This window comes from Suillus subalutaceus (genome assembly GCF_016647625.1).
Source record: "Suillus subalutaceus strain FC151 chromosome Unknown DFJ58scaffold_118, whole genome shotgun sequence".
Classification (NCBI taxonomy): Eukaryota; Fungi; Basidiomycota; class Agaricomycetes; order Boletales; family Suillaceae; genus Suillus; species Suillus subalutaceus.
Window position 1 is genome coordinate 81,386 of NW_024540367.1, and position 26,214 is coordinate 107,599.

The 26,214-nt window shown below is 48.6% G+C and overlaps 6 protein-coding genes across 6 annotated transcripts; 2 read left to right on the forward strand and 4 right to left on the reverse strand.

Annotated features, from left to right (window-relative positions):
• Nucleotides 1-3,330: 3,330 nt before the first annotated feature.
• On the reverse strand, nt 3,331-4,487 carry DFJ58DRAFT_916266 (uncharacterized protein; the record flags this gene model as incomplete). Its single annotated transcript, XM_041395468.1, has 8 exons — nt 3,331-3,357; nt 3,416-3,466; nt 3,515-3,745; nt 3,798-3,902; nt 3,961-4,050; nt 4,110-4,178; nt 4,259-4,307; nt 4,408-4,487. Coding segments are annotated over 8 exons (702 nt in total), but the record flags the coding sequence as incomplete, so codon positions are not given.
• A 1,814-nt stretch (nt 4,488-6,301) lies between these two features.
• On the reverse strand, nt 6,302-7,202 carry DFJ58DRAFT_58394 (uncharacterized protein). The gene is made up of 5 exons (XM_041380819.1): nt 6,972-7,202; nt 6,808-6,908; nt 6,733-6,752; nt 6,563-6,674; nt 6,302-6,507 (listed from the first exon to the last, which is right to left on the reverse strand). Exons 1-5 carry the CDS (start codon nt 7,007-7,009, stop codon nt 6,419-6,421), a joined length of 360 nt encoding a protein of 119 aa, XP_041239836.1. The 5' UTR covers nt 7,010-7,202; the 3' UTR covers nt 6,302-6,418.
• A 3,740-nt stretch (nt 7,203-10,942) lies between these two features.
• On the reverse strand, nt 10,943-12,356 carry DFJ58DRAFT_806699 (WD40-repeat-containing domain protein). The gene is made up of 3 exons (XM_041391197.1): nt 11,356-12,356; nt 11,118-11,300; nt 10,943-11,067 (listed from the first exon to the last, which is right to left on the reverse strand). The coding sequence occupies exons 1-2, from the start codon at nt 12,259-12,261 to the stop codon at nt 11,247-11,249; spliced, it is 960 nt and encodes a 319-aa protein (XP_041239837.1). The 5' UTR covers nt 12,262-12,356; the 3' UTR covers nt 10,943-11,067; nt 11,118-11,246.
• An 831-nt stretch (nt 12,357-13,187) lies between these two features.
• Nucleotides 13,188-13,649, forward strand: DFJ58DRAFT_609624 (uncharacterized protein; the record flags this gene model as incomplete). Its single annotated transcript, XM_041380861.1, has 1 exon — nt 13,188-13,649. A coding segment is annotated over one exon (462 nt), but the record flags the coding sequence as incomplete, so codon positions are not given.
• A 1,515-nt stretch (nt 13,650-15,164) lies between these two features.
• Nucleotides 15,165-20,020, reverse strand: DFJ58DRAFT_718021 (TPR-like protein; the record flags this gene model as incomplete). Its single annotated transcript, XM_041384422.1, has 8 exons — nt 15,165-15,965; nt 16,541-17,334; nt 17,626-18,122; nt 18,147-18,273; nt 18,301-19,001; nt 19,026-19,049; nt 19,092-19,311; nt 19,744-20,020. The coding sequence occupies 8 exons, from the start codon at nt 20,018-20,020 to the stop codon at nt 15,165-15,167; spliced, it is 3,441 nt and encodes a 1,146-aa protein (XP_041239839.1).
• A 4,618-nt stretch (nt 20,021-24,638) lies between these two features.
• On the forward strand, nt 24,639-26,046 carry DFJ58DRAFT_806721 (peptidase M17, leucyl aminopeptidase; the record flags this gene model as incomplete). Its single annotated transcript, XM_041391198.1, is given in 11 exon segments — nt 24,639-24,825; nt 24,871-24,965; nt 25,018-25,049; nt 25,101-25,171; nt 25,224-25,290; nt 25,340-25,385; nt 25,441-25,476; nt 25,496-25,573; nt 25,633-25,764; nt 25,909-25,961; nt 26,004-26,046. 8 exon segments carry the CDS (start codon nt 25,111-25,113, stop codon nt 26,044-26,046), a joined length of 516 nt encoding a protein of 171 aa, XP_041239840.1. The 5' UTR covers nt 24,639-24,825; nt 24,871-24,965; nt 25,018-25,049; nt 25,101-25,110.
• Between the last annotated feature and the right edge of the window lie 168 nt (nt 26,047-26,214).

The following is a 26,214-nucleotide window of genomic DNA, read 5'->3' on the forward strand; positions in this document are numbered from 1 at the left end:
TACCATCCCGTGGGAACGAAACTGAGTAAACCTCTCCATTGTGCCCCTTCAAGGGCTTGCCCAATGGCTGGCCCGTCGCGGCATCCCACAACCGTACAGTCCTATCCCTCGAACCAGACGCGATGCGAGTACCGTCTGGTGAGAACGAGACTGACCAAACTAGTTCAGTATGCCCCTGCAAGGGCTGTCCCAATGGCTGTCCTGCCGCTACATCCCACAGCCGCACAGTCTTATCGGCCGAACCAATGGCGAGGCGAGCACCATCCGGTGAGAACGAGACTGAGTAAATCTCTTCATTGTGCGCCTGCAAGGGCTTACCAAATAGCTGGCCCGTGGCTACATCCCACAGCCGCCCAGTGTTATCCTTCGAACCAGATGCGATGCGAGTACCATCTGGTGAGAATGAGACTGAGAAAACCTCTTCAGTGTGCCCCTCCAGGGGCTCACTCGATGACTCTCCCGTCGCCACATCCCACAGCCGCACAGTCTTATCCCTCGAACCGGACGCGATGCGAGTACCATCCGGTGAGAATGAGACCGACCAAACCGCTCCAGTGTGCCCCTGCAAGGGCTTACCCAATGGCTGACCCGTGGTTACATCCCACAGCCACACAGTATTATCCTTCGAACCAGACGCAATGCGAACACCATCTGGTGAGAACGAGGCTGAGAAAACCTCTTCAGTGTGCTCCAAGGGCTCACGCAATGGCTCTCCCGTCGCCACATCCCACAGCCGCACAGTCTTATCCCTCGAACCAGACGCGATGCGAGTACCGTCAGATGAGAATGAGACTGACCAAACCGCTCCAGTGTGCCCCTGTAAGGGCCCACCCAATGGCTTTCCCTTCACTGCATCCCACAGCCGCACAGTGTTATCCTCCGAACCAGATGCGATGCGAGTACCATCCGGTGAGAACGTGACTGACCGAACCGCTCCAGTGTGCCCTTCCAAGGGTTTACCCAATGGCTGTCCTGTCACTGCATCCCACAGCCGCACAGTCTTATCCCAAGAACCGGACACGATGCGAGTACCATCCGGTGAGAACACGCCTGATACGACGCACTCAGTATGCCCGCTGATCACGATCTCAACAGCTGTCCAGTCCGAATGACGTCCGGATGCCAGGCGAAGGTTGTTCGGAAACTTTGAAGTAAATTTGGTAGCTATGGTGGAGTTGACGGGTGAGAATGGCAGCGCGGATAGATACAGATGTGGCGTGCTGTGCAAAATCATGCCGGCAAATACTTGAATGAATATTCGTACATCCTTTGTGGTGGACTGCAAATTTTCGTATCTAGAATGGCCCTGTAGTTGATTGTAAGACACTCGTCCAACGCTGCCTGGTAACCATGTGCTCACCTTCAGCCACTGAGTAACAAGTGGAAGCACGGTTATTGCACCGCCGATTGCATTGAGAAGGCCAAGTGCTTCAACCCAGAAAAGCAGTCGCTCATCGTCAAAGAATGATTCTATTGCGTTGGCGAGTTCCGAGTCGAAGTTCGATGCTGATACATGCGTAGCCCAAAATCGACAGGAATAGGACAGATGTGGAAGAATGGATGTTTTAACTCGTTGAGACAGCTCCGTGTCTTGGGAATTAGGGAGGTAGGACGACTTCAAATCACAGATATTGAAGCGAAGACTATGTTCCATCACTCGTAGTGACGCAAACGCAAGGTCGCGTTGTACGTTGGACACCTCGATGAAAAAGTCTCCGCTGGATGACTTGTCTGTCAGGAAGTCGTGGAAAGATGCATGAAGGGGTTGAATGGGAGTACATGAATTGGTGCCGCTGAGGAGGGATCCCATGTGTTTGATAATGCCCATGTCGTGCTTGCTTCGGTCTGGAAAGTACTCTCGCATGACACTAAGAGAATCGAAAGGGAGTGGTTCAGCTGTGCCAAGTATTTGTCCCATCACGGAACGAAACCCTGCCAGTGCCCCTTCGTACTCGTCATCATCGTATTGATCCCTTTTCATAATGTCTTGCAAAATGACCAGATACGTATCGTGCAGCAGGCCTTTCTGCTTTCCAGCACTGGGGTTCATGAGAGCATCGAAGCGAGACATTTTGCGTACACCCGGAGGGGTATCTTTGATATATCTGCAGGCGAGAGCCGCCCACTCGAAAAGTCCTTCGGCTTTCGCGGCGATTGTTAACTCGCTGTCGCGAAAATCCGATAGCCCCTTCAGCTCTTCAGATATATACATGTGGATGTCGCGCTCCACGACTTTTGGTAGAATATTGTCCAAGGACAACCGTTGAATATGACCAGCACCTTCAAACCCCTTTTCTATATCGTGAAGCGGACGAGAGGTGACGAGAATTCGAAAGTTAGAAGGGAGTTCCGTGATTTGGGGAAGTCCTTTGTCCTGAAGTCTACCGGCAAGTATGCGGAGGAGGTCACGCCGTGTCTCCGGCACGCCACTCTCATCCAGTCCCTCAATCACGATCAAGACAGGGCCCTACACTTGACGCAGAGAACTTCTTTAGTGGTCCATGAGAAGCTTGCGCCACTGCTGCTTGATATCTGTCGTATTCTTCAACGAGGTTGCATCCTTGACTGCATCCGCTAACGCTCGTTTCATTCCCGGATCACGATCAGCAAGGTCGCGCGCGATGGTGGAGAAAATCTTTTCATGGAGACGGTCTGCTTCTCTGCGCCGATCAAAACAAAAACATGAACCAAGGCCTCCCGTTTCATTGAACCAGTTGGCAATCGTGTGGGCGATGGCTGATTTGCCCTTGCCTGCAGGGCCGGATAGCCACATTACACGCGGAACGGAATCTCCACTGCTGTTGATCCACTCGGTGATTTCAGACAGAATGCCCGTGCGAGTGCCTGACAGACATTGCTTCGCAGTATTTAGTCCCGCGCCCGCTGCATAACTTATGTCACTGAGATCGAGTGTTTCACCTTGAAGGATATGAGTACATCTAAAATCAGAGGCACGTATGAATCCTTACCCGCAGAGTGGACAAAGATAGCTACGTCCCGATCAACCTGGTCCCGGAATTGTTGCATGAAGGCATCCAAGGCGTCGTTGTACCGTGTGATGATGACATCCGTTTCAGCGACGATGTTTTTACCGACTCTCTTCCCTATGATCATAGTGAGTATAAGATTCATGTGCGAAATGCAATAGCCCGACAACTCACAAAAGCTCTTAGTCTCCGAGTAATCCCTGATGAAACGGGCACACTCGAGAGTCTGCTGAGCGATCTTTCCAACGAGAACGCCCATCGATTCAATTTTGCCAAGACTGTCATCTTGAGCCATGAAGCGGTAAACTTGAACCAACTTCTTGAGAAGACTATCGATCGATTTGTCGCGCTCTGCTTGAGCGATTATGATCTACATGGAATCATGACTTCTGAGTAGGAGACTGGACTCCGAAAGAAACCGAACGTACTTTGGATGCAACAGACAGCACACCCAGCGCCATCTTTGCGTACGGATGCACCTATACAAGTTGATTGGCTCGCTTCAAATAAAGAAGAATGACCCATACATTTGCGATCTTCTCAATGACAGTGTCAATACCCTTCAGGGGTTGGAGATATGTGTCATAATCATCCGCGACAGCGAGAACCGCTGGGGCATTGACGGCGGCGGATGCCGCAGAAGTCGCGCGTCTTCCAAGTAACCCCATGCTTTGCATACTATCACAGGCACCCTGAAGTTCAGCGTCAACTAATTTGGGATCACGACCTTCCTCCTTGTCAGAAGGAGCAGCGTGAACCTGTGGGACCGTCGAAATTAGAGAAGACGGACAAGATATTTGACGAAAATACCTGCGAAGCAGGCTCTCCGGACAGCCCTTGGTTCATGGAGTCGCTAGGAATCTCAGCTGTGGTGGGATGCTCATCGCCGGTGGAAGGATGCGGATGTGATGTATTCTGGGCGCCTCTGATAAAAAAAAACTGAAGGAGTGGGATTACGATTTCGAGCACCTACCTCGATATTCTGATTCGATGAAGCACCTTGAAGGTCGACATTCTCATTCTGGACCGCAGAGATGCGATTGCGGGAACACTTGAAGCGTCGCTGCACAATGTCAGCCCATATTCAGAACCGGGACACGAATAAATCAGCAGTCTACTCACAGAAATTTTCTTGGTAATGACTTTGGTAAATTTCCGCATGGCCTGCAAGACTCTACTACGGGTTTGGCTCTGGACGAAGAAAGTGCCAGAGGCAGCGATGAATTTCGTGAGCGCTCATCCACAGTGAGTGAGCCCATGAGACCACATACCGAACTTTCACGAACAGTTGCTTCGCAGGTTTCTGGAGGAGGGTCTGGCCTATGGTTTTCACTCAGTACGAGTGGTCAATTAGTATGAGCGAAGTGGAAGTGCAGGAAGTATGGGAAGAGGGAGAGGACCTCTAGCACGAGCTAAATACCCTTGACCGCGAGCTTTGAAGCATGCCAATGGCCAACACGTTGACTTGATTCTTGAACTGCCATTATAATTATCGGCCATGAGATTACCGAATGGAGTATCAAGGCGTAGGGCAAGAGATCTGTACAACCCTTTGACTCTTGAACTTCCCCATCACAGAAATGACAGGTTGATCGTAGGGCATTGCCAAGTGGGTGCCGCTTACGTCAATTATGAGATTCTTCAACCAATTTCTCTTGGAGTCGTAGGTGACCACAATCAGTACTTGGTTGAAAAGCTTCAAACGATCAAGGTCATAACGAATTGATGATTACTGAGCATGATACTGCTTAGTAGTAATACGGTATTCGTCAACGATGGTTCAGAAGTTTCCTTGAACGTTTGAACTGGCATAACCCAGCTGAAACGCCAAACGTTTCAACGTTAATGCTCAGATCTGCAAATCTCAGATTCGATATCATAGCCATCGGTACCATGTACCCTGTGCCCATAGGAGAGATTGGAAGACTTCCCATTCTTGTGGTGGGGATCTCGTAGCATTGATTCCTCGAGGTGAGTCGTTACTTTTCAATCAAATAAGTATCTTTTCGCTCAATCATCAATCAATCAATCAGTCATGGTTCAAACGTTCAATTGGTTGCGCAGCACACACCATGATCACTTCAAGTTGGTTTTCAAGACTGTCAAGTTGTCAGCAATACAAGAGCATACTAGTCAGTTTCGACGCATCTTGGCCTACCCCATTAACCGTCGAATACCTGGTAGTAGATGACAAAGCCCTGTCTCAGCTTGTCGGTGCGTTGAATGACGTCAAATATCCCCGTTATCACTCACGCCTGGCAGATGTCTCTGTATTTAGCTTGAACCCCTTCTTCAGGCCATCAAAACGAATCTATCCACCCTCCACCCCCTCCAGACTTCCGTGCTCCACACGTCTGCATTCATATGAATCGACTTACTATATCTTTCTACCTTCGCGGCTAACACCTGTCGATATCGGGCATTCCTCCCTTAACTTCCTGGCGTCTGTCTACAATTAGCAGTAAACGCGGCCTCTTGAGCAGTGAGTGTGACTTATTGTCGTTGCTTCAGAGCTTGGCTCATGTTTTTACTATCGTCGTCTCGTCAAATTCGAGGACTCCTCACTTCGGCAGGCTATGCATGGATTATCAGTTGACATATCTGTTTGCGCCCGGTATTGATATTACCCTTTGACCTGCTATTTTCAAAGCATTTCATAACCATGTATCACGCATACTCGATCACGCAGGATGGGGTGTGCATTGCCCGCAATACAAGTCATGAGCAAACTATGCGAGGATAGCATTGAAGGTGTCTCCCATCAATTTATGACGCAGCCATAGACATTGTACCATATTATTGTCACATCCAGAGACCTGTCGCAGTGTTAGCGCTATTTCATGCGCAAGTGTTTGTGATCCATGCCGATGACAGAAATCCTATGCTCAGTATCGTGCGTTGTCACTTCTAGATACCGGAAGGGACAAAATTCAAATCCATCAGATGAGGTAGGAAGGCAACATTCTTCGAGGCGATTCATCTTTCCAGAGGAGCTGAATTATGTAATTTCAAATGAGAGAAGTAGCAGTTGTGACGTGCAACGTGTTAGTATACGTACTGACTGATTGCTGCCGGAGAGACTCGGAGTAAGGACCCCTTGATGAACCGGTAATGACGCTGCTCGAAGGAGGCTCATGGTCTTTCATCACGTATTCAGCCGTTGTCAGGGCTGGCAGCACCAGCCGCAACGTTGCGCTGCAAATTCATGAATGAGATCTAGACTTCGCAGACCACGATGGGAATCAAGCTAGCGCACCTCTTTACCATTTGCGGAAGGAAACATCGACTATGGGAGATGGTGCATGTCACGAACTCACGACCAGATTAATAGACGATATAGGGTGTGGTGGGTGTGGTGACAGAGAAGTGGGTGGTGTCGGCGTGCGTCGAAACTGAAAATACATAAGTGATGATTGCAGGCGAAGACCCTCTCATAGTCTCACAGGCACTCGAATGCGTCTGAGTTTCGGCCCGTATCGAGGGAGAGGAGTTGGGGTTAGGCCTAGGATGTAACAGGGAACTGTATATGGGGTGATCGTCGAGTCAATTACCGAGAACAAGATGGTGGCACGTACATCTAAAGGATCGTGAGATTGGTCGTTGATCGCGTGAACAGAAGGAACTGCATTCAAATCGTCCAAGGTGATAAGTGCAAGAGTTTGCGTAGATGGGGGACGAAAATAAACGCTGCAAAGGATCATATAAGGGGAACATCGCTATACGTAAACAGTTAGAAGCTTATTACATAATCGCCACGATCATCGGCTAGAACAATTGGCATGTTACATAATTCCTTACAAGATGTGGCATTGACACGAACCGCGTAGCAAGAGCCAAAGGAGAACACGATTTACATGGCAACATGATAAAGCATGCCATACAAAGAGCATAGGCAAGCGGGAGACCAACAATATCAGAACGCTGATGAAATAAATGAATTGACTAGGCTACGTCACGGTCAGTTCCAGATCTGAAGAAACTCACCTTTGTAGCACAACCAATTCCAGAAAACATTCCAGCATCCATGCGCTTCGACGCTCTCAATATCCCGCTCCGTATAGACAATCCCTAAATCAACGCTCTCCCGGTCCTCTCTATCGATGTGGCCTCGTGTATGTCCTGGTCGTCCAGCTTGCTTAGACGACAGTACCAAGTCGTTCTGGGCAGTGGCTTCGTGCTGCAAAGGTGAGGCTGTGGCTCCTTGGTAATAATACCTAATGTCACTAGAAGCCTGAGCCGAGCCTTCCTGACTCGACGCCGACTGCGAATGAGAATTCGCCCTGGCACCACTGGAAGACTGAGCCATCGTTGTCCGATGTGAACGTGAAACTCTAGTCCTCTGGAAGCTTCCTGAGATACATCAGTGAGAACGAATACACTTAACATACCTTTTTAGCCTGTGCGGTCGCTACCCTCGATAACATGTGGAGTTGACGTTACGCTGTGGGATCGAGGGTGACGAATGCGGGTTCAAACGTTGCCAAGAGGTGGAATACGCCGTTCCCGACTGGCAGATCTTGAGGGCGTCTGCTGGTCCTCCCTTACAGCGGACTTTGCCTTGGGGGATCGAGGATGACGAATCCGTTTCCATATTTTTGGAAGAGGTAGGATACGCCTCGTGGTCCTTGAGGAGGCCTGCTGGTGAGTAGAGCTTGATGACGGTCCAGGTCCAAGTCGTATCTAACAAATCGATTTAGCATACACTTGAATTGAATTCAAGCATAGGACTCTTACAGGGCGATCATTTGCACTGCCAGAAGGATGTGGTGATTGATCGAAGAACCCCGGGATTGAATGTGTGGTGTAAGTATCCTTACCTCTTCCACTGAATGGATGACAAGCTTATAAGTTATAAGAGCCATCCTTCGAATCCGAGGGCACGCTCGAGGTCGCCAAAATTTTTGCCGTCTGGTAAAAATGCAAATGAACGGGTGCATCTCATGTTGGAGGTAGTGAATTCGTGACCCTTCATATCATAGAAATATGTGATTGACGTCACCGTCAATTTCCAGCGCCATCGCAAAGGGGATGTCATCTTCACCAAGGCCTTCAAAGCGTGTATGGTCACGTTTCCCTGTATTCGTGTCCCATATCCAGAAAGACCTGTCGCCAAACGCAAGGACGACTATGCGGGATGATAGTGGCTTGAAGCAATGGTATATCTGGAAGTGCGATCTCCGCTATTCGGGCACACTTTGGTATCTCCAATGCAATGCCCTCCTTCATCTCAGTAGTAGCCAGGGGACTACGTCTCCTTGTTACTAGCGAGACAAAGGACTCCATCCATGGATAGAGCCGCCACGAAAATGGTATGAGCAGCATCTGACACTGCTACTCGTTGAGTGGCTGCTCTACTCCCTGTGTCTCACATGAGCAACTCTCCATCCCTTGACAAGCTTATTGCGTGAGATGAGGCGGGATGAATTCCCGCCGTGAGGATCAGGTCTTTGTGCCCTCCAAATGGTGGTCCTACAGGGTGTGTTGAAGTGGCATTCCAACAACGTATCGTGTGATCTGGTAATGCACTTATAATTTTCTCTCCGTCAGGACACCATGAGATGCTATAGCAGCGACATGCGTATGAGCGTCTGCAAGCATTTCTAGTTGGCGCTTGCTCTTCGATAATATATTGACAATGGTCTACCCCGAACGAGCAGTGCTGCTGGCAATTTTCTGGCCGTCAGGCGAAAATGCCAGACATGTCAGAGCGTCCGAGGTGCTCATTCGGCGGGACCGGTAGCAGTAATAAATGCCCTTGACAAGGAATGATGTGTATGAGCTGAAGGATGTATACAATAATGCACAGTATACACACTTGGGAGGCGTGGATTAACTTGATTTATGATTCATCAAGTTGTTGTTCTAGGCAAGGTTGAGAATTGTCAGGTTGTGATGTTTGGAAAGGCTACTTAGTATGAGGCCCGCGAGAGATGGGGTTGAAGAAAGGATTCTAAACGGATACGGTCACCGTGGTATAATATACCGTGGTCCGTGGCACAGCCAGAGTATAAACATGCCAAATTCACAACGCCAAGGTTTCTTTAATTCTTGACACATCGATCAGGTTATACTAGTACCCCGCGCTTTCGTGAGCGACTCGGAGTAGTCAAGCGGTGCTGGCTCTAATTTTGCTCCGTGGTCGACTTCCATCTGCCTGAAAAATCAGCTCCAAGAACTATCCAGCAGGGCCTGAGATATCTGGACAACCCTATGGCAGGCCCATGAGGGCAACGTAATTCATTACAGATGCTGTAGCACTCTGTAACCGATTACGTTTCCCTGATGCATCAATGATGAGAATGATAGTGCAGCATGCACGATTGATGCACGAAGTAATTATAAGTACAGGCAACCAAATGCAAGATTCTTGCTCCGACTCGGTCCATCATGATGTTCTGAATGTTCTGAGCGGGTACTACTTACATCAGTTTGAGTCTCCTGTCGTGGGTGGCTGCCAACAACAGCAATCACCACATTCATGGTTCGACCATTCTTGTTACTAAGCACAGTGGAAAATCGTTGGCTCGCATCCGAGTCATACTGTAAGTGCTCGAAGCTTCGGTCGATCTTCAAGAGAATATTATTAGTGCCCAGAACTTCGTGCATAACCCGGGATAATATCCTTCTCTGCTGGATAATATTGATGCCATTTGCCAGTCTGACTATTCACTAATCGTGTCAGAGTCTCAACCGGCCCGCTCGCGCAACTTGTTGTACATCCACCCTTCGACATCACACAAACCTGTTTTAACACTTCCACCCACCTTCTCCCGTTACGCTGTTAGGCGCTCTTTCCTCCCTGCCTGTCGGTCCCCCGCCTCGTCAATGTCGCCTCAGTAGGATAGTAAAGTCCTCTCTCATGCCGCTGCGAAGGAAATTCAGCGTTTGTGTAGATGCTTGGAAGGACGAGACATGAGGGTTATTCACCTGATCCACACAATATTAAGAAGGACCGATTGTCTCCCTTCTAATGGTCTGACTAGGGAGACTAATCCATTTAGTAACACGTGCGAGAGGTGGTAGGCCAACATTAGTATGTTCCGTGGTCTACCAGCCTAGCGCTCCATTTTTCGTCAAAAATCATACCAATTTGGGGTCAGTGACCCTGGGATTGCTCCCGGCTTTCTATCGGAGCCCATAAATCGCCACGACCATCAGCCAACTTGATCAGAACAATTGCCATTCCAATTCCTTGCAAACCGTACAAGATATGTGGCATTGACACGACCCGCATAGCAAGAGCCAAAGCAGACCAGGATTTACGTAGTAACATAGAGCATGCCATACATAGAGCATAGTCAGGCAGGAGACCAACAGTATCAGAACGCTGATGAAATAAATGAATTGACTACGTCCGCTCCAGATCTGAAGAAACTCACCTTTGTAGCACAACCAATTCCAGAAAATATTCCAGCATCCATGCGCTTCGACGCTCTCCATATCCCGATCCGTATAGACAATCCCTGAATCAATGCTCACCCGGTCCTCTCTATCGATGTGGCCGTGTGTATTTCCTGGTCGTCCAGGTTGCCTAGACGACTGTGCCGAGTCATCCCGAGCGGTGGCTTCGTGCCGCAATGGGGAGGCTGTGGCTCCTTGGTAATGATGCCTAATGTCACTAGAAGCCTGAGCCGAGCCTTCCCTAGTCGACGCTGACTGCGAGTTGGGATTTGCCCTGGCACCACTGGAAGACTGAGCCGTCGTTGTCCGATGTGAAGGAGAAACTATAGTCCTCTGGGAAATTCCTGAGATGCGTCATTGCGAACGAATACGCTGAACGTACCTTTTTAGCTTGTGCGATCGGTACATCGACAACATGTGGAGTCGACGTTGCCCTGTGAGGTCGAGGGTGACGAATGCGTGTCCAAATGTTGTCAAGAGGTGGGACACGCTGTTCCCGACTGGCAGATCTCGACGTCTGCTGGGCCTCCCTTACTGTGGACCTCGCCTTGGGAGATCGAGGATGACGAATCCGTTTCCATATTTTTGGAAGAGGTAGGAAACGCCGCTCCCGACTTGTGGTCCTTGAGGAGGCCTGCTGCTGAGTAGAGTTTGATGATTCTCCAGGTCCAAGCCCTATCTAAGCGGTCGATTTTAGCATATACTTGAATTCAAGTCTGGGACTCTTACAGGGCGACCCTTTGTACTGCCAGAAGGATGTGGCGATTGATCGAAGAACCCCGGGTTGAGTCCCAGTGAACGTTGTTTTCCTTTGGCTTTCGGGGTGATGGCTGCAGGCAACTGTTGCATACCATGAGTTTAGTGTCCTGCCATAAACCTAGATCTCACATCAAGGGGGCTGCAACCGATAATCTGGTTCGTTTTTCATTAGTACTCGGGATTGAACGCGTGGTGTAAGTATCCTTGCCTCTTCCACTGAACGGATGATCAGCTTATAAGAGCCATCCTTCGAATCCGAGGGCACGCTCGAAGCCGCAAAAAATTTGCCGTCTGGTGAAAATGCAAATGGATGGGTGCATCTCATGTTGGAGGTAGTGAATTCGTGACCCTTCATATCGTAGAAATGTGTGGGGTGATCGACGTCGCCATCGATTTCCAGCGCTAAAAGCTTGCCATCAGGAGAAGCCGCCATGGCAAAGGGGATGTCATCTTCACCAAGACCTTCGAAGCGTGCATGGTCATGCTTCCCTGTGCTCGTGTCCCATATCCAGAAAGACCTGTCGCCAAATGCAAGCACTACTTGAGGATGACTATACGGAATGATAGCAGCTTGAAGCAATGGTATATCTGGTAGTGTGATTTGTGTCATTCGGGCACACTTCGGTATCTCCCATGCAACGCCCTCCTTTGTATCGCTAGTAACAAGGAGACTACTATCCATGGACAGAGCCGCCACGAACATGGTTTGAGCAGTATTTGACACTGTTACTTGTTGAGTAACTACCCCGGTCCCTGTGTTCCAAACGAGTAGTTCTCCATCCCTTGACAAGCTTATTGCGTGAGATGAGTCGGGAAGAAAACCCGCCGTGAGGATCAGGTCTTTGTGCTTTCCAAATAGTGGCCCGACAGGGTGTGTTGAAGTAGCATTCCAGCAACGTATCGTGTGGTCCGGTAATGCAATTATAATTTTTTCTCCGTCAGGAGACCATGCGACAGCAGTGACGTGCGCATGGGTCTCTGCAAGCATCTCTAGTTGATGCTTGCTCTTCGACGATATGTCGGTGATGGTCACCCCCGAACGAGCAGTGCCGTTGGCAATTTTCTGGCCGTCAGGCGAAAATGCCAGACATGTCAGAGCATCCACGGTGCTCATTCGGCGGGACTGGTAGTAGTAATAAAAGCCCTTGACAAGGAATGTTGTGTATGAGCTGAAGGGTATATACAAAAATGCGCAGAATACACACTTGGGAGGCGTGAATAAACTTGATTCGGATTCACCGAGTTGTTGTTCCAAGTAAAGGCTGAAAATAGCCAGGTGGTAAAGACTAGCCTCTTATGAGGCCCGCGAGAACTTGATTCTAAACGAACACGTCACCTCCAGAACTAATATACCGTCCGACTTGCGTCCGACCGTGACACATGTCGTACTGACGTAGCGACTCATTACTATGCATTATGTGTCAACGTTTCATGGAGCAACGGAGCACAGTACTAGGGCGCGACGCGACTTTCATGTGCCGAACGCTACAGCGCCAAGTTTTTGATCCGCGTCGATCAGGACAGCGCTCTCATTGGGTTATACCAGCGCCATCGTGGGCCGAGTAGACAAGCGGTACCGGCTCCAGCTGCTCCGTGGTCGACCTCCACGTGCCTGGAAAGTCAGCTCTAAGAACTCCAGTTATCTTGGCAACACTCCCTCCTTCTTGGTGAATCATTTTCGTTCGTCCTCCCTCCAGAAGATTCCAGGATATGGTCCTCACCACTCCACTCCTTCAACCTGCTACTACAGTTCTCCCATCTCTATCCCAGTCTACGTAGTTCCACGAGTCAAATTCCGAGTGAAGACTGTGGACGTGCGGATCCCCTTCGAGGTGCAGTTCCCGGAACGATACCCGGAAGATTCGGATATCGACACCGCATAGGTTCCCTTGCTTTTTTTCAACGGAGAGGGCACACCCGGAAGATGAACATCGCCGATGGCGAGCTTTTTTGCTCAGGAGAAATTAGCCGAAAATGAGTGAACACCACCGCGTCTTCCTGGTTATGGTGCGAGGAATGCTAAATTACATGAAGTTGAGTTATTCGATCTACCAGTTGTTATGCATGCACTTGCTGCCGAAACTAAACGAAGACGGACATAGTATCGATGCAGGGCTGTCAAAGAGTATGGACATCCTAGACCGACAGAGCACCAATCATCTCCCAGAGACAGCATACTACCATGCGCTCGTGACATCTCATCATCTCGTGTCCCCAATAAAACGACGGTCATTACAGCGATGCTCCTCTGAGCTTTCGATATCTGGCTTCGCCAAAGTTGGCTACCCGGGCGTCATTTATGCACAAGGCTCACAGGAAAACGTCCATGAATTCGTTGCCAACGTCAAATCTATGCACTGGCTGTCCCTAAAAATGCGATTGTGGAACCTGCGGATCTGGCCAACGATAGGGTGTCACCAGGGTCGATCCGAGTTCCGGTCGGTTGGAGAAGTCGTGGAAGAAATGAGAAGATGCGGGAGAGACAAATATATCACGGAGTTTTGGAATGAATCAACATGCTCTGTACGGGCGAATGGCATTTCCGTCACGGTCTCGTCCCTCCTTGACTCAGCAGGCTGCGCAAATTACTAAGGTTATACATAGGGCAAGGAGGCGAGGTAAGATGCATCAGTAGTCCCGGTCCCAGTACATTTGGTAAGCCATGACTTATCCTATCGTAGGACCGTTGTTAACGTATCCTCAGTCATGGAAATATCAGGTGCAGCACACGGCGGGCGCTCATATAGTCGAGAACTGAACAGATCCGTATGCTCCGGCCACTTTTCATTGTTGGCGTTTGTGTGGCCATCAGTTTGATCCCTGGCAAAACCACGCCATCAAATCATCTCCGTCGTTCAAGGGATTCTCCTTTGACGACGTTCTAGGGGATGTCATTTTCCCTGGAATACGGCACAAACCCGCCATATGACTATACAGCGCCGGTTACGTGCACGATCATGGTTGTGACGTTTTGATCAATCTCGCACGACAGTTTTGCTGCGCGTTATTCCGAGATACTCGGCATTCATATCAACGCACAGGATTTTTTTCTTCCGTAATTTTCCGCAAAGACTGACGGAGTGCGCTACGTGGTTGTGCTTGGCTGTGGATGAACTTGATGCGTGAGGGGCAGCCACATTAATGTCGCTGGTCAAAAATGGTACCAGGTATGAGCCCACATACCAAGCTTTCACCGACTTGAACGGTTGATTGTAGATGGCCTATGACAGACTAAAAATTAGCCTCTGATAGCAGGCAGAAGGAAAACAGTCAGACCAGACTGGGTCCTCTGGCTATTTCAGCCTCCTGGTACAAGCAGATCCATATATTGTCGGACAATGCTTGTAAATACGATTTTAATTGCAGGCTCCCAGGTTCCTGAAGTGATTCAGACAGGCCGTACATTGTGTAGACAATTCATATGTGTCGTTCTTCTGAGGCACAGTGCGCACATTTTACGACACCTTTATTCTTTGTATGATTTTACGCCTTGACTCAACGCTTTGCGATCTCAATCTGATAATATTGTCTGCTTTACAAACAACGCTTTTAGTATCTATTCCGAAAAAAGAACGAACGACTACTTATTTTCATTGGTCTAATAGTGGTCTGTCTATCCCGCCTGGGCTAAGCTCTTCATAAGCACTGGATTTTGGTGCTGCATGGTGAGCATTCAATGCCCTTATGCAATTCAGACACTCGACTATCACGTCCATCCCAAATTGTGTCTAGGTATTATACTAGATCAGTGTTGTACAACTTCATCCTTACCCACAAATCATCAGTGCACCTTAAAAGCGATCACCGCCGGCTCCAAGGCAACAAACTAGAAAATACAAATTGAACTCGAAATTGAATGTGCATGTCGTGGAGGAATATTAATACAGTCTCAAAGTCTGGAATATCGAAGTCCTTGGCAACAGGTTGCGCACGGCCATGACTGGATGCTACACGTGAAGTTGTCAGATTATCTCAAGAATGCTTTAATCGACAAAGTAGGAGGATGCATGGAATTGATCATATGCCAATATGCATGAACACTATGCGCTGCTCCAAGGGCATGTCCTTGTCGCAAGCCAACGAGTGCACTGCTTGGTGCAGTGCTTGGGCAGCTCGCTTGGAATTCATTTTGCCATCCCCGCACAAGTTTTTGTAGAATGCCTTGACTAAGCGCTGCACAGTATTATCGTTGACCTTCCATAATGTCCCAACGACACTCTTAACGCCAGCGAATTGCAAGCCAGCCGCTAGGTGTATCACTTCGTCGGGCGTACTGAAGGCACCGACTGCGGTTTCACAGGCAGAAAGAAATGCAAATTGATGCCGAGAGAGATCCATTTGGGTGATATCGAGGAGTGAAAGCGGGTGGTCGCGCATAAGAAAGGCCGACTTGAAGGGTTCGTCAAATTCCTGCGTCCCGTGACACGCGAAATGGAGCCAAGTATTATCTTGCAATGCCCACAGTGCTCTTGATTTTGTGGCTTCAACGCTCGTTATCTTGGTGAAGGAAACAGTTGGGGGAGGGGGCAAAAGACTCTGCACCAATTCCAGTTCAGGCTCCACACCATCCAAAGTGAATAAAGCACCGGCTGGGAGATTCTGGCCAATGGCAGCGAAGGACACTGACGGTGACCTATCATGACTTCTGTGAGCTCTCATCAACGCGGTAAGCGATGGAGTGTATGAAGAGACATATTGCTGCGAAAGGGACTCTCCATTTGCCCTGTATTTGCCAGCAGCGTGCAACGGCAAGAAATTGAAGAAAGACGTCGGGCACCACCATATTCGGGAACCTCGTGGTGCAAATTCGGCCAGATTCTCGGCCACTGGGTGTCACAACCCTTATAACGAATTAACGCAGGGGCAGAGACTAGGACTCAAACAAAGGTATCACGACAAGAAGATAGAGGATAGCAGGTACGTCTTAGGATTGCTAGCAATAAGCTAATACAAAAGAGGTTTGAACTGAAGAACTACTGACTACAATGAGCTACCTATATACATATATTGAAGCGGAGACTGAATCTGAATCTGAACTAACTAGCCAATCATTAAATAGAAAAGGGAATCGTACGATGATCTAAATATAACTATACCTATGATGTCATGGAACGTGTGATAGCTGTGCAAGGGTTCTCGAAGGTTCTAGAGTCACGTGACTTAATCGCTTGTGAAAGGAAATCAAAATCAGGAATGTCGGAAATAAAGGTAGTAGGCGCTAACGGAATAGAGAAGTTCGGGTATTCAAAGGATGGGTTCGGGTTAGGGTTTGTGAAGGTCATAGGTACAGACGCTGACTGAGCGCTAACGACAGGCGCTTGTAACGGGCGCTTAATGGGTGTTTTACGAGTGTTCAAGAAAGAATAATGATTTGTATTTGGAACTCGTGACACTGGGCGGACGACATTGCCCCACAACTCCCTCAAAGCTTTTGTCAGCGCTGGTTGGTTCCCTTTAGGACCGGCCTCCTTATTAATTGCCTCCCGGAGTGCGACCACCAATCTGGCGAGTTTCAACAAACTGATAGGGAGTTGAATGCTAGTAGGAGGTTGCTTGTGCGGGATAATAATGGCATCGCAAGACGACTGGCTTGCGATGAGCACGATGATAGGCCCATCACGAGCTGCATCTTGAAGATTGGAAAATAAGGGGGGAAGGAGGAAGCTAGAGAAGCCCTCGATTTTCCGGATCTCTTCGACAGCTCTATTCCAGTCCTTCACTAAACGTCGGTACCGGGTGTCTTCTGCTTCTGCTTCTGCTTCTGCTTCTGCTTCTACATCAACTCTTGAGGTTGCTTCTGGATAGTTCGCAGGAGGTTTATCGAGGAGGGAGCTTAGGTCTCTGAATTTCTTTACCAGGGCCGCTGCGTGATCACTGCGTGTCTTGAGGGTGTCAAGAGGCGTGCGGAGTTGTGTCATCTGGGTCCAGATGATAGTCCTGCCTTGTTCCAACAACTCAACAGCGCGACACACGTCACCACTACGAAGAGCACATGATGCAGCATCCACAGCAAGCGTACTTGGGAAGTCCTTCATGACATTGTGACGGGACGAAACTGAAGCTGTCGTGGACATGTAAGTGTCCAGAAGTTGCATGGAAGTCGTACAAGCCTCCAGTTCAGTACCATGCGAATGTTGACGAGCTTGGCGAACCCAGCTCAGGCTTGCTCGCAGGCGGGGCAGCAAACCTGCAGAGAGAACATTTGCTCCTGCTTTGAGATAATGCATGGCAGCATTCAGACTGTCATTATCTTCGCCCGCGCCTGTGCCATCAAGCCCCGAATTGTGGAATGATAGATAGACCTTAGCTAGAGAGTTATGGACTACTAGTTGACGAGGATCATGTTTCGTCAACAGAGCCAATGCACAGTGTAGGTTCTCTCGTGATTTGTCGAGGTCTTCTCTATTGCCTCGGTGCTCAAAGCGGGAGGAGAGTTGATTCGCAAGGTTATTTAACGACTTGAATCGATCTTGGTGACCGACCGGGTACAAAGCCAGCGCTTCCGTCTGAAGTGCAATAGCCTGGTCCAAGTCTTCGTCATTGCCTCGGTGGTCAAAGCGGTTGGAGAATTCATTCGTGAGGTTGTGTAATGACATAGACCGGTCTGCGTGACCGATTGGATGCAAAGCTAGCACTTCCATGTGAAGTGCGATAGCCTGATCCAAGTCTTCGTCATTGCCTCGGTGGTCAAAGTGGGAGGAGAGTTGATTCACAAGGTTATTTAATGACGATGATCGATGTGGGTGACCGACCGGGCGCAAAGCCAGCGTTTCCGTCTGAAGTGCAATAGCCTGATCCAAGTCTTCGTCGTTGCCTCGGTGGTCAAAGCGGGAGGAGAGTTGATTCGCAAGGTTATTTAATGACAAGGACCGATCTGTGTGACCAACCGGGCGCAAAGCCAGCGCCTCCCTGTGAAATGTGATAGCCTGATCCAAGTCTTCATCATTGCCTCGGTGCTCAAAGTGGGTGGAGAGTCTATTCGCAAGGTTACACAATGACTGTGGCCAACCTGTGTGACCGACTGGAAACAAAGCCAGCACTTCTGTCTGAAGTGCGATAGCTTGATCCAAGTCTTCGTCATTGCCTCGGTGGTGAAAGCGGTCGGAGAGTTGAGTCGCGAGGTTTGCTAATAACATGGACCGATGTCTGTGACCGACCGGGCACAAAGCCAGCGCTTCTGTCTGAAGTGCGATAGCCTGGTCCAAGTCTTCGTCATTGCCTCGGCGCTCAAAGCGGGAGGAGAGTTGATTTGCAAGGTTGTGTAATGATATAGACCGATCTGCATGACCGATCGGGTGCAAAGCCAGCGCTTCCATGTGAAGTGCAATAGCCTGATTCAAGTCTTCATCGTTGCCTCGGTGGTAAAAGCGGGAGGAGAGTTGATTCGCAAGGTCATTCAATGACGAAGACCGATCTGCATGACCGACTGGGCGCAAAGCCAGCACTTCCCTCTGAAGTGCGATGGCCTGATCCAAGTCTTCATCGTTGCCTCGGTGCTCAAAGCGGATGGAGAGTGAATTTGCAAGGTTATTTAATGGCATGAACTGATCTGCGTGACCGACTGGGCGCAAAGCCAGTGCTTCTGTCTGAAGTGCGATAGCCTGATCCAAGTCTTCGTCATTGCCTCGGTGTTCAAAGTGGGAGGAGAGTTGATTCGCAAGGTTATGTAATGACATGGACCAATCTGTGTGACCGACCGGGTGCAAAGCCAGCACTTCCCTGTGAAGTGCGATAGCCTGATCCAAGTCTTCGTCGTTGCCTTGGTGCTCAAAGTGGGAGGCGAGTTTAGTCGCAAGGTTATTCAATGTCAAAAACCGATCTGCGTGACCGACCGGGCGCAAAGCCAGCGCTTCCCTGTGAAGCGTGATAGCCTGATACAAGTCTTCGTTGTTACCTCGGTGCCTAAAGCGGATGAAAAGTCGATTCGCAAGGTTTCCTAATGACATGGGCCAGTCTGTGTGACCGACCAGGCACAAAGCCAGCACTTCCCTGTAACATGCGATAGCCTGATCCAAGTCTTCGTCATTACCTCGGTGTTCAAAGCGGATGGAGAGTTGATACACAAGGCTATACAATGTCATGGACCGATCTGTATGACCAACTGGGCACAAAGCCAGCGCTTCCGTCTGAAGTGCGATGGCCTCATCCAAGTCTTCGTCGTTGCCTCAGTGCAAAAAGCGGGAGGCGAGTTGAACCGCAAGGTTATGTAATGTAATGCACCGATCTGTGTCACCGACCGGGACTAAAGCCAACAATTCCCTCTGAAATGCAATAGCCTTATCTACGTCTTCGACATTGCCTCGACGTCTGAAGTGGGTTTGCAGCAATATACGAAGATTACCCAGCAATTGCTCTTGGTCATCATGCCCAGTGTTGTAGTATCCCAGTGCATCATAATGAAGGGATATCACTTCATCTAAGGCACGGGGATCATCTCTCTGCGAACACCACTCTGCTCAATGAGCAAGTTGATTCGATGATAATGGAGGCATGGATGTGGCGGGCCGCTCCTCCCCAAGATCATTTGCATGAATGCTTCCAGCAGAATGCAGAGCGGATGTTTCGATTTCAATCAAAGCTGCTCTGTAAATGTGACTGCTGGCATGGCAGACATCGAGGACTTCGCTCAGTAACTCTTCAGCCGCATCAGCATCCGTCTGAAATCCCATTTTCGCGAAATGAGAAAGCAGAGCGATGGCAAGATGGAGCTGGGTGATGGTTCGGTCCGGATGATCTGCAGGACGCAATTCAAGGGTGCCTTGAAAAAGAGTGATAGAAACGCCGAGGCCGGGACGTGTTCCATTAGCTTTGCAATTGACAAACTTCGCAGTGGCGAGATTGAACAGTGCTGCAGGACGGCATGGATGACCCATGGGACAGATATCCAAGGCCTGTTCAAAGTGCTTTATAGATTGGTCGAGATCCCCACTTGTCTGCGTCCTGCAGTATTGTGCGTGAAGACGATGTCCACCATCTGTCTCTAATACTAGTGCATCCACATCGCTGGATGTAGGCTACGCATTACAAGCCTCAGCATCAGAATATCAGACTACATTGATCACTCACGGTACTGAAGGGACAAAGAAATGCAGCGTCATTTTCATCATAAAGTTGCTGCTCCAGTGTCATGAACAGTGAGGTACATGGGGATACGACCTCCTCTTGCTTGGGCTGAAAAATTATGGCTGTGATACTCGTTAACATCTGTCAGATGTTATTTGCAAGAGACGTTACTGACCATGTGAATTGTCGCTGGGGTTGAGTAATTCTCAGACGGAGGTCTCGAATGTGTGGAGAACTTCTCCGTGACCGAGCATGGGACCCAATTCAAATGAGGCACACACGCTGATCCAAACTTTAGAAGATGGCTCGCATGGCCTAGAGTCCTTCTCAATACGTGCAGGAAAAATGAGATCAAGGACAACATACAGAAGTATGGGCTCGGTCCATTCGACGACAGTCTGATCCACGTGTACAGGTTTGTTGCTCGTCTGGCATTCAGCACCGTCGGTCTTTATCACCACATGGAAGCCAGCGGGGATACGTCGGAGACCAAGAGTGAGACCAGTTGCGTGAATGGCTCGAGGGAAATCGTTAATATGAGCTGAGCGGAGGTAGATATCACATACTAGTAATGACAACTTGTTGGAGTCCACTGAGGTGTACCTCTTCCTGTTCCTGGGTATGTTCTGGGTAGCTTGGCTCCTTACTAAACAATACGTACATTGTCAGGTATGTGGATGACTAGTGCTTCATGTACTTACTTGTCCTTTTTTTGCCTGAAAATGCAATATTAAGTTCCTACATGTGCTATACAACACAATTACTTACGATCGTGGACGTTTTGAACTCTTTGTCTTGTCAGTATCGTTGCCTGTCATGATCAAGGGCTCGGTACTGGAAGTAGATTTCTCTACTGGAGAAGTTTTATGGGATGACGCTGAAGAAAGTTTGAATCGGAGTCTGATTTCGATGAGCTCAGAGACTCGAAGGTGACACATCGAGGCGGTGTCTAAGAGATGGATCAAAATTAACACTTGGTAGTAAGATGTGTGCCGGAGGCCACGTGGAACACTGCAGTGACTCAGATCAGGAAAACGTGATTCGTTACAGAGTGCTACAGAGCGCTCTGTAGCGCTCTGTAGCACAATTAAACCCGCTGATGTACTTGTACAGTCCTGATGTATCATAAGTGAGGGAACCACGGCATGCATGTGGCAACCACATCATGGAGCACTGAGGACAGAAGCGACTCACAGGACATCCACAGCCTCATTTACAATGGGCATCAGATTTGTACAGCAAGGGCATGTTGTAGGGTACGATATTGATTAAAGCAGAGGAAATGAAGAGCGCTCAAGAAAAGCAGACCATTCCACACTTTGCAAGATTTCGCATATTGCGAAGCACTGTCTGAACGTCACAGCCCTTGATATAGATAGGTTATTATCCTACTGTTGTCAAACAATATGTTGTGCGAGAAGATACGGAAGTGACAAAAGGATTGTTTTGCTGCAAGTGGTAAAATAGCAACCAAGGTGCCTATTACGTGATGACAAAGGCTTCATATCGCAAAACTCCTCTGCACTGGATAACAGAGCATGGAACAATCATAGGGCACGATCAAGAAACCAGCGCTTTCATTGGGTTCAACATAGACTCGGACTTGAGCTTGATGGACAAGCGTTGTCCTGCTCCGTGTCGACATTCATGTGCCTGGAAGTCCTTCGAATATGAACTTCGCCGCTATACCTCTTCTAGTCAAAGTTCCGATTGTGAAGGCCATGGACGTTCAAACATCTCCCCGTTGGTATTCCACCGCTCAAAGCTTCCATCCTCCCTCCCAATCATCTTCCCATCCGGTGGAAGTGCCAATACTAGTCCATAGATCCATCCCCCCTCACCAACAACTCTTGTGTCGCAGTTCCACTTGCGCATAGTGTTGTTATGTGAACTACTCACAATGTGGACGTCATCGTGCAAGAAAACAAAATCCCTAATCGCCCCCTTGTGTCCTTCAAATTCATGCTTCAGAATTGCTTTTTCCCATCGTGGCGGCCACGGCTCTCCCGTCTATCTATGATTTGCTTCCGAGTTCATGTTGTTCGTTGTACCCTACACTCTAACCATCTCTTGCTACTTTAAAGCTCTACTCTCTCCCAACACACGACACAACACCTCTCAGTATTCGTTGATATCTGGATGAGTGTACGGGAGACGACGTTGGCACGGGTATAAGGCATAGAGGTGCACAACGGACGCCAGGTGAGTACATTGTGCGTCTGGTATTTGGGACCTATATTCATCTTGTGTCTTCGCCTTGAATCAGTGCTCACCAGAAAAGACGACACTTCCCTTATTACCTGCATGTATTGTCCCACAGCCTCGTGCTCGTCCTGGCCCATCATTCGTGTCCCTGCACAACACCGGGTCCAGCAACCACACCAACGACATCACAAGGGACCTGTCTTTCACACGGATAGGGCTGAGCTTGCCGGTCATGGTATTCTACATGTAGATCACACAGTTCGGTCCGCCTAATGCAATTCTGTCACTGCGTAAGAACATACATCTTGTCCTACTTCGTGTCAACTCCACTTCTCTGCCATCACCTTTTCAGACAAGGGTTATCCCATTGTGGAACCGATGCCCAAAGCAAATAATGGTGGGCGGAGAAAACGTTATGGGCAGGACCCGCAGTAAAACAGGGAAGACGGTAAGCGTTAGCACGAGCGAGGTATGGGTTGATTAGTGGATATGGCGAGGGTAGGTCGTAAGCGCCAGAGCTGGGTAATGAGAGATAGACGAAATACCAAAGAGCAAATGAAATGATGAGACCACGAGATTTTGAATGACTCAAAGGTTCGCTTGCAAGTTGACCCTGAGGCCTGCCCTCCAAGGGAGGTGGCGTGATCGCATCCAGTAAGGTCTTCATTGTGATTGGGATGGTGAATGGGTCGGATACGTTGAGAGCAATGCGTGTGGTAAAAGGAGTACTGCAAAATTAGCTTTATATCATGGTTGAAGAAGGATGACACATGGAAACGCGTAGGCAGCAATCCAAACGCCTGTATACCACCTGCTCTTCACATAAGCACCTCATTCCACTCGATTCTGCGACCAAACCACAGCCTCGTAAATTTGATGGACACAATGGAAACACTGAGCAGGGCCGTGCTGGACTTTCGATAGCTGGCGGAAGAGGCGAGGAGAGAGGTGCTAAGGAGCAGGGCGGAGAGAGACTTTGTTAATCTAGCAGTAGTAGTTGTTGGAGGTGGATAATCATTAACTGAAACATGGAAGTTAGACGCACCTTGTATGCAGAACTTGAAAAGCTCAATGTGCGTGCTATTATCATAGGGATAGAGCTACGCACGAAGGTCAGTCGCATACAAACAGAAATAAATGCATGTACAGACTGGGCTGCGTGTCGATCGCATCGAGAACAAAGTCTAAGCTGCCGATTCTTGAAACAACGCTGTCAGAACCAAACCGATGCCTGCAATACTACTGGCGGCATCCGCATGATTATTTTTTCATCACGTTGCATCAAGTAGTCCGTCCTGACGATCGACTTCAGCACATAATTGTCTAAGGCTACATTGCTTAAACTGACCTTCACCGCGACAATGCAGTCAGATACATGACGTGCGATCGGCTCAGGTGCGTTTTACTCCTAATTCCAGTCCTCGAACCAAGCAACGTACTTCAGGACCCATCCCCAACATCAAACCATGAACCGCAACAAGTTTCAAAATGCCTCCTTGAAAATGAAGATCCATCGCTGGGTGGATGATGATAGACATCGGGGCGCTAAGATCCAGGAAGTGGAGACAATAAATAGGCTCCCGGACCATCTTCATCCTCCTCGTTTGGCACGCATACTCCTTTTTACGATACCTCCGTTCATGGCAGCTTGGAGTATTTGCGACCGCATGAAGTATACGCGTCCATATAAATGGAAATTGCCCCGATAAAGGGGAGCAGGCAGTGTGGGATTAGAGGACTGGCAGTGAATGAAGGAAGAGGAGGTGAGTGTTAGCATGAGCAAGGTATGGGTTGACCGTTGGATGAGGTGGGGAGTACTAGTGAGGGACGAGAAGTGTCAGAGTTACACAAATGTGAATAGACTAAGGAAGGGTTGAATGAAGGAGACTTACAACGCGATCCTAAGATTTTGAATTGCTTGAAGGTTCACTTGTGAGTCGATGCTGCCCTCACGATTGGAGCAGGTGGAGATAGATTCAGATAGGGCAGGAGCAGTAACCTGGAGACCCATATGAGACTCGACGTCACAACAAAAAAGATGGCACTCACACTAGTAAGGACCTTCCACTCGATCATGCAAAAACGCATCCAACTTGAAACCATACTGGACTTGCGAGGGCTTACGCGGACTAGAGCCACTCTCATTCCGTGCTTCGGTGATCACGGTGTTATCGGTGATAAACGTAAACCCGAATACTGGAAGCTAATTTTAGAGCACATCGACTTGGACGTTCAAAACTTCAACCATGTGTCAGCAGATTTGAGAGTTTAGATGTACATACTCACCAGAAGAGCAGTCAAACGTTGATCGATCATCAGTCCTACAGCGAACAATATATCGTGCCTGTTCAGTGTTGACCTCAATAATCCTGCAGGAAATGCTGCTCTGGACGTCAACCCAGTCACCTCAGTACGACAGTCTTCATCCTCAGGTGCAGAAACTTATCAAAGTTAGCACGTCCCACCTCTTCGAATTCTAGTATGGGACTCCCACGTCTGACATAACTGCACTTGTGTCACTTGGTGAGATGTTTCACTCCAAAAACTTCCGTACGTTGTGTCCACTTCGATCTATGTACGTCCTTATTTATCTTGTTTGCAGAATCAATATTGTCGCACCAAGCCAGGTGATGTGTAAGTTTTGGAACGAAATATTCGTCATGTATTGGACTGACCATTTGCTAGAATCTACACTATGACTGGCAAATCTATCGAGTTCGACAACATGGATGCTGAAGGACGTCTTGTTCTAGCTGGTGCGTGCCTTGCTATCTACTGATGTCATGATAAATTCTAACATTCTCAAAGATGCGTTGTACTACGCATCAACCGAGTTCAAGATGCACACGGTCATCGACGTTGCTACTCTCACTGGGTATGTATTGATTATTCACACTTCTCAGCCTAAATTTATTATTGATAAGGGCTATGGAAGTCGCACTGGGTGATATCTACACTGGTGTTTTCACGGTTCGTCATTTCATCACTACCTGCCAACATGCTGATGACTAAACCCTCATATTAGACCTCCAATGCCCATGCCCTTTGGGACCGACTGAGTGTTGCCGGAGACGAGTGAGTACGATCACTTCTGGCGCATGCCCATCGACGAGGATTACAGCACACAGATCTACTTGTCTAATGCTGACTTGTGCAACGTCGGTCATCTGTCTTCACATTAGTCTTGCTTGAAATTACATTGTCTTTTGTTTTCTAGACTAGCGGGAAACCAACAGGTTCATGCACCACTGCACTATTCCTTAATGTGTTCGTAGATAGCATCGAGGACAAGGATGAACAGGAACCCTCTGTCCGACGGGCTCACCTTGATATTGCTGCGACTATGGAGGTAAGAACATGTCACTTGTGAAATCAAATGCAGAACGTATGTCATGAGCACAAGTATTATCTAAACAATAGCATTGTTCGCAATGCACCTTTTATCGCGACTGCCTTCCATTATTATTTCCGATCTCTGATAATTTCACTGTAGTTCACGCGCTCAACACCATACCAAGAGAAAGGAATGACTGGGCGTCGTGTTCAGTAAGTCATTTCAAACAATATTATTCTGATATCATCGTTCAGTGCATTGGCAGAATTTTTCAAACGTCTCTCAAGCCAAGAATGAGATGTGTGGAGATGGGTATTGCTCACTATGATAGGCCTCCATTTTACGCGTTTTGCAAAACGTCAATGACCAGGTTAACGATGAAATATCTGTGCACATTCCAATAGAATATTTGAGCGAGTGATTACTTGATTTGTTGGGACTAACTTTCCGATGTCTATGGAACCA